Raw genomic sequence first — 8,155 nt, forward strand, 5'->3', positions numbered from 1 at the left:
AATTATTAAATTAAATTTTAGTACCAGAAGTCAAGTCTAACTCAAATAACTAGCAAGAAAATAAATGGAACTAGATTTGATTATACTTGGAAATAATGATTGAGAAGTACAATTTAGTAATTAACTTTAACTAATGTCCTAATTGGATGTGAGTCATGAAAACACTTTGCTTAGTCATCCTACCACTAGGCAAGCACCATCTTCTTCTAATAAACCAAAGTTTACAGGAAATAATAAACTATTTAATTATAAAGGATTTTTGCGATGATTATAATTTTATAATATTCTTATTTTAAGTTCACATCTTTTGGATTGAAGTAATTTTCACTGACTTTTTTCTTTTTTTTAATAAAAGGGATATAAACCACGTTTCCCTTTCAAGTTAGAAAAAACATATTAAAAAACTTTTATTCAAAATTTAAGATTGATGATGAAAGAATAAGTTAATATTTTGTTACCATCTTTCCAATAAAATGACAAATTAGCGTAGAAATTATTTATCTATAAAATTGGATGAGTTTTTTAATTAAAAATAAATAAATGTGCAATAGATATCAATTAATAGTAAATCAAAAAAGGAGTTTTGTGGAAACTTACATGATTTAATTTTTATCTAAATTTTTGTATTATATGCAAATAAATCTGATAAAGAAATGCACTAGTAGTATTTTGGTTTTGGTTAATTTTAGGGGAAGACTAATAATTTGTTTTTTTTCTTCTTGGATTAATTACTTAGGTTTTATACAATTGAAATATTACAAATGCTTTACTTATGTTTTATATGAAAGAAAAATTATAACCACCTTTTAGTAATATATTGTTTGTATAGCATTTCCCACTTTTCATGATAAACAAACTCAAAATATAAACTCTTTGCTTTTTTAAACAAAATATAAACACACATGAGAGATGTTAAAAAAAACGGAATTAATACTTTTAACACATTTATACTATCACATTATGCGTGTTAAATTTTAAACATATCATTTACTATAAAAGAACAGTTTATATAAACAACACATATTAATAAATCAAAAAAATTATTATAATATACAAAAATAAAAAAATTAAAAGTTTCACTGAGATCTTAATATTAAGAAAAAACAATATAACATCAATTTGGATAAAAATTTAAAAAAAAATTGAAATCCCCACGTCACTTACCCACTCTGTCAATATTAATAATAAAAATAATATCTTAATAGGTTGATTTAGAACTCATCACTTTTAAAAATAATATCTTAATAGGTTGATTTAGAACTCATCACTTTTAAGTTTCAAGGATCCTTCAATAAAAACCATAATAATAATAATAGTATATTAGTGGATAAAGTTGTGGCCTAATAAAAAAAGTAAATTGTGTAAAATACTCATCACTTGTTATTTACATACTAATTAATTTAAAATATTATTGAAAAAATTAAATACTTTTACAGATAGAATGGATGATGGTAAAATAGTCAATTGTGTTATTATCACTGTTATGGTGAATGAGTGTGAAGTGCACTTCTCTCACAAATGGAAATTTAGATATAATTTTACATTTTATAAAAATATTTTTTTCTATTTTTTAAAAGTTAACACTAGATTTAGATTTTTTTATATATAAATAACTAAACTTTTTGTCAAATATCATTTTCATCATTAAATTTTAATTTATTTCAAAATACTCACTAAAGTCACTCGCGTGATTAACATCTTTATTAGCTGACGTGAAAGCCTTCACTGATGCGCTGATTGGGCTTTTCGGCCACCACATCAGCTAATGAAGATGATAATTTATCTAGTGACCTGCCAATAAAATGATCAATAATTTAAGTGAGCATTTCGAAATAAATTAAAATTTAGTGATCTAAATTATATTTGACCAAAGTTCAGTGATTTACGGAAAAAAAACCCACTAGATTTATATATATTAAAATTAAAATAATAAATAAATAATACCATAATAAAGATATTACTAATCTCAACTCTACCCCTTTTGGATATTTTAACATAAATTTTGATAACTCTAACATTCTTATATTTATAACACTAAACTATTTAATTTCTACCGGCATGAATGTAAAATCAAAATATAAAAATAAAAATAAAATGAAAAAAAAATCCTGGCCAAAAGACAATTAAAATGAAGAATGTTAACCTATCATAATTTTCCAAAACAATCATACATTTAACTTAAATTTTTAAATATTATATAATCTATTATAAAGCAAAATATAATAATAATCATAATTGGGTGATTTATTATTTTTAAAATGTGATTAATTAATTACAAATAATTATTAGTTTACATAACCAATAGAAGCAACGCCTCCACTACAACCACCAGAAAAGATGAAAAGAGAATGAGAGATTCCTTTTTTTTTTCTTTCTTATATCTTGATTTTTTTCAATCACTTAGTTATTATTATTTTTATTATTATTATTATTATTATTATTATTATTATTATTATTATTATTATTATTATTATTATTATTATTATTATTATGTTTTTAATGAAAATATGACAAACATGTATCAGTAATGTGCTTAGACATGGAGCAACCTTAACAAGCAAGGATGGTATTTTAGGTTTTGATTCTGGATCTTTTTTAAAATAAACATTTATATAAAAAAATTCAGAACTACTAAAATTCAAAATAATGTTGATAAATATATTATTTTTAAAAATATAAAAATTAGATTTATTTTTATTTTTATTTTTGAAAGCTATCAACAATGACTATTTAGTCTATTGTTATTGAGTCATTCGTATAAAATATTTGTCTTAGTAAAGAGATAAGTTTGAACCCTAATTTCCATAAGTGAAGACTGCATGCGTTACATAACTCATTTTTTTATATTTTGTTATTTTTATACAAGATTTGTCCACATTTATATTATATATATACTTCAATGTACTTGAATAAGATATTATTAAAAGTAATACAACTAAATTTTATTATTAAATTTATTTTTACAGGTGGTACATCACATCCAAAGTAGATCTTCGTAATTAATGCTAAAACCAATTTTTAAGCCGAGGAAATTCATGACCCCCACCACATTTGCTTTTATATTACTCAACCGTTATAAAATTAAGATAAATAATTAATTATGATTTCAAAATTTTAATGTGTATTATTATATATTACTCCCTTCATTTCCTTTCTCAAATATATTTCCTTCAAAATTTTTACACAAAAAATTAAAAAACTACTCTTTCTTCCAACCTTATTCTTCTTTTAAAATTTTCAATACAACTTTTTTTATTTATATAATATAAAAAATTTAAAAATGATTACTTTAAAATAATTTTTTTAAATAAGAAAGTACATGTTATCTAATTCAGGCCATTGATGAGGACAAGTCCTTCAGTTTTCCAGCTCATTCCTAAAGTCATTTCTTTATCTAAATTTAAAAAAATATATAATTCTAATTCCAAAAATCGTCAAACAGTTGTAACTGCCATGTGGAATCTTTCAACGAAGACCTCCAAAAGTCCAAATTTATTTTCCCTAATTATTTCATTCTTTACCACATATTTCCAAAGTCCTCCTTCCTTTTTCTTTTTATTTTTATTTTTAAATTTAAATAAAATTCATACTCCTCTTCAAACCAGCTGTTTGTAAAGGATGCTTCCAACAAAAGTGGGCCCCATCTCCAAGAAAAAAAGCAAACCAGCTGTCAGTCACTCAACCGTGCTACTTTTTTTCCCTTCCTAGCCACACCATCACTTGTTCAACATGAAATTTTAGTTCCTAACTCTTCAAATTAATAATTTTTTTATTTTTTTAAAAATAAAAATAAATAAATAAGATTTAAGTCACTATGTCACCGACATTAATTAATTGAAAATAATTAATTAAATAATTATCTAGCTTAACCACTTCCTCTTGTTTCAGTGTTCAAAACCATTCCTCTTCTTTTGGTCCAAGAAAGCGTTCATAGACCATGACCTGGTCCTTCTCTCTTAAATTAATCTAATATTAATTTAATTAATTAATTTAATTACTTAGTTCAACCAAACGCCAGCTCTGAGTCTTGAGAACCTGCAAATAAAAAAAAACAAAAACAAAATTAATAAATAACAAATAAAATTAATAAATAAATAAAAAAGGAACGAATTACCTCGACGGAGAGTAAACGATAACGCACATACAGTTAACGGAAGAGACGAACGTACGAACGGCGACGGCATCCACAACGATGGTAATGGCGAACTTAAAACAAAGACTCTAAAAAAAGCTTAATGGAATGACTTAAATCATTAATCATAAGTTAATTGTCCATGTTAATTACTTGATTAATTTTAATTTAATTAGTTCTCATGTCCCAGTGTTTGTGTGATCTCCATCATCAATAGTCCATCATCAACGGCTGCAAACTCATATTATGTACAATCGGACGGTTGACATTCCATCCGGACCTCCGTACAAAATAAAATTTCAAAAAATAGCTTCATCGTTCTCAGGGTCATGATAGTCGGATCATCTCCTCGAGATCTGGATTCTTTCGCCCACGATGAAAAGGGAGCCAAGCAAATCGGAAAGGAAGAGGGAGGGATGATGAGGGTGTGTATCTATAAACTACTGTTTGTTTAACAAACCTGCATCGAGATCTGTGCTCTGAGATCAAAACGCCTCGGGATCATAACTCATCGGCGGTGGACATGATGGAAAGGCGGCTGGGCCGGGGCTGGAAGGACAGGCGGCGGCGTTGCTGGTGAGAAGAAGGGCGGATGAGGGCGGAGAGGGAGCGCTTCACCCACTCGCCTTCAACGGTGCCGATCCGGACGAGAGAGTTGGTCATCGCCGATCGCCGTGCGTTGAGTCGGTTGGATGGGGAGGAGACGGCGGAGTGGTGGTTGATCTGGAAACCCTTGTGGAGACTGCAACGGAAGGAGCCAGGATGGTTCGTCGGGGAACACATACAGGTGCGGCGGTGACCACCGGAAGACGAGATCGGCTTCTTCACCACCTGATGGTCAACGGCGAGATGACGGCGGGTGGGGGATGTGGCGAATCGGACGGATGGGGCCATCGGAGACGATCCAACGAGGTTGACCCTCGTCGGAGAGGATGATCGGTGTAAGAAGGAAGCGGATTGGGATGAGAAGGAAGCGGAGGATGAAGCGAAGGCGTAGGACGGAGAAGCACGGCTGCCGACGGTGGAGAAACGGCCAGACGGGGAGATGGATCTCTTGAAAGCGTTGGAGACGGGGAGAACTGGGGCACTGGATCTGGTTCTCGAGGAGGAGGTCGCCGCCATTAGGGTTTCTAGAGAGAGAAAGAAGCTTGATTCTAGAGAGAGAAAGAGAAGAAGAAGGCACTTCGGCTTTCTATTTTGGCAAACCTAGCTCACCTTCGGCGCCGTATTTATAGCGGAATTCAAAGTCTTTGCTTGAAGGGCACGATCGTAAATAAGTTGAGTTACTGGGGGAGTTATGAAAGAGAGGTTACTTTGGGTTTAAGTATGGTTAAACTAACCATGAGTTAAGGCCAAAGCCGTGGGCGGATGAGTGGATCACTGTTGCTTCAACGGCTCTCGGGACTCGCGAAACGACGCTGCCACGTGGCACCCCTTGATGAAGAAAAGACCTTGGGTTTGGATTTATTTACAAAAATACCTGTTTGGATATTTTACGGGGATGCCACTTTTCTGACGGGAATGCCCTTGTGCTTTAAAGCTTATGACATACGCTACCATGGATGCGGTGAAGTACCGGTATGGTTACCGGTTTTGTTTTTTAGTTACGGTTTTTTTTTTCTCCTTGAATTTTCTGGATAAAAGTTACGGTTTAATATTTTTTTATAAATATAAATTTGTGGTATTTAGATTTATTGTAAAATAATAATGAGATAGTAAAAAAATTTTGAGTTTAATATTCAATTATAATAAAAATAACAATAGATCATTATTTATAGATGTATATTTGTAGTTTAAATTTTTTACCTCAGATTGAAAATGTCTGAGATGAATAATTAATTTTTAATATACGTGTATGTCTCTGAGATATATATATAGAGGGCTTCACATTTTTTTATTATGTATATTTATACAAATAAATTTGTGATTTTTATTAAGTAAAATATTTTAATGAAAATACGGATTAATTAATGTTTTGTTTAAAAAAATATAGGAAGAATATAGTATATATAAAGCAGTCTCCAGAAGGGCGGTGGTGGTTAAATGGACCGGAATTGAATAAATGGTCCCTTGTTTTGAAAATATATATAAATAACAGGCCCACAAAAGCCACTTTTATTAATAGACTCACAATATGTTTTGCTTTTTCTTAAAATAAAATTCTAGCTCTTTTGATGAATATTAAATCATAAAAATATTTATTAATTTTATATTTTTATAATTATATGTAATTATGTTATTGAATATTTCTATTTAGATTTGATAGTGTTGTTGTAAAATTTTTTCCAGACAAAGCGCCCATTAAAAAATATCAAAAGAACAGACAAAAAATAAATACTGAGGTATATTAAAAAAATATTTTTTTAACTTTATATTTTTATTTTAATGTTTTTAACTTTTTTTTATTTAAATTAAAAATAAATTTTGAAAAATACAAAATCTAGAAATTATAAAGTAATTTCTTTGTGGCGAAAAAATTAAAAGGTGGTGGTTTCAAACATTATAAACGGGCAAATAGTGTTTATTGTAGACCTTCTTTGCGGCTCACACTTTTGTGCTTCTGCTTTCCATCCTAAATCAATGGGTGCCCAAGATTCATTAAACCAATGGGAATTTAATAATAATATTTAAAACTTAAATCAAACAACCTTTATTTTTTTATTTTTTTTTTTCTTATTTTTAATATGTTTGTAATCAAGTTACTTTTAGCGGAGACAAATTACCTATTTACGAGTGAAAGTGATCAAAATTAAAAATTATTTAGTAAAAGTAAATAATTAAAAAACAATGATTTTTTTAAGACCATGGAAATTTTGTAAAAGTTTTTATTTTTATAAAAACTTAGAGCCTTGCCTAGTGGTACCTGCCTAATTACCATGGAAATTAGAACCACCGATCTAATCGCTGTCAGATCCCCAGAGTTTCAGAGTCGGGTGTTCGGCCTACTCACGCAATGCTTGCATGAGGTCAGAAAGCGTCTCTGTCGACTCTTTTACATGACAGCTATGTTCAGAAAACTTAGAGGAACATTCTAACATAAAATTGTTGTCAAACATCAACCAAATTTTCTTTTAGAGAATGCCAATTTAGGACACAACTTTTCAAGTAAATTTCACTATTAAAGTGTAGTGTAATAAGAGAAATTTGCTTTTAATTATATAAATACATATACTAATATTGTTTTTTTTTCCTTGAGGGTAAACATGTAAATTCGGTTTCTCCAATAATGTGGCCATGTGTGTACATGGAAGGTATCTATGCCAATACTTGATATGCTACATGTTTGCACATGGAAAACAATAAGATATATACATATAAAGAGGCAATTTCAACAACTTAATTGAGATTCGCACATTCTTCTTTCTTTTTCTTTTTTTTTCTTTTTTCTAAAGACAAAAAAAAGGAATATACACTATTCTATTATTTTTCATTGTTTTTTTATTATACAAAAATTAGCATTCATCTCCTTTTTTTGGGGGGGGAATTTTCTTAGAATAATAATTTCTTTATTATTATTATTATTATTATTATTATTATAAGGGTTACATATATAGCAAGCTACAATCCAATTATGTTTTCTAATCAAAATCTATCCATCATATAAATCTTGTCTCTTCCAAAATAAGGTGATATAAATCTCAAAATCAACAAAGATATATACTAATAAATTAGATTTATTTGAAAATATATTTTTATATATAGCATGAAAAGTAATCAAGAGATATAATATTTTTAAAACCCAATCAGTTCACGATCTATTGGTATTGGATACTTTTGTATAGAGTATTTATTTTAGAGAAAACCAAAACTTAAACTTTCAAAACCCACAAAAAAATAAGAGTTTTAAGTGCTCGTTGAGCTTAAAGTTGCGCTTCACACCTGTACACACCCCCAACTTTCATTAGATGGATATTCATTTATCGCTTATTTGTTAATAAATTTTTATAAAGACACGTTTGTTCATTTAAAAAAATATTATTATTTTAAATAGATGCACTTTTTATAATGTCATATTTTTTTGTA

General features: G+C 28.9%; 1 protein-coding gene across 1 annotated transcript; it reads right to left on the reverse strand.

The window, feature by feature from the left end:
- Positions 1–4,339: 4,339 nt before the first annotated feature.
- On the reverse strand, positions 4,340–5,336 carry LOC120256272. Its single transcript, XM_039263987.1, has one exon. The coding sequence runs from the start codon at positions 5,252–5,254 to the stop codon at positions 4,634–4,636; it is 621 nt and encodes a 206-aa protein (XP_039119921.1). The 5' UTR covers positions 5,255–5,336; the 3' UTR covers positions 4,340–4,633.
- Between the last annotated feature and the right edge of the window lie 2,819 nt (positions 5,337–8,155).

Source organism: Dioscorea cayenensis, unplaced genomic scaffold (assembly GCF_009730915.1).
Source record: "Dioscorea cayenensis subsp. rotundata cultivar TDr96_F1 unplaced genomic scaffold, TDr96_F1_v2_PseudoChromosome.rev07_lg8_w22 25.fasta BLBR01001370.1, whole genome shotgun sequence".
NCBI classification, from domain to species: domain Eukaryota; kingdom Viridiplantae; phylum Streptophyta; class Magnoliopsida; order Dioscoreales; family Dioscoreaceae; genus Dioscorea; species Dioscorea cayenensis.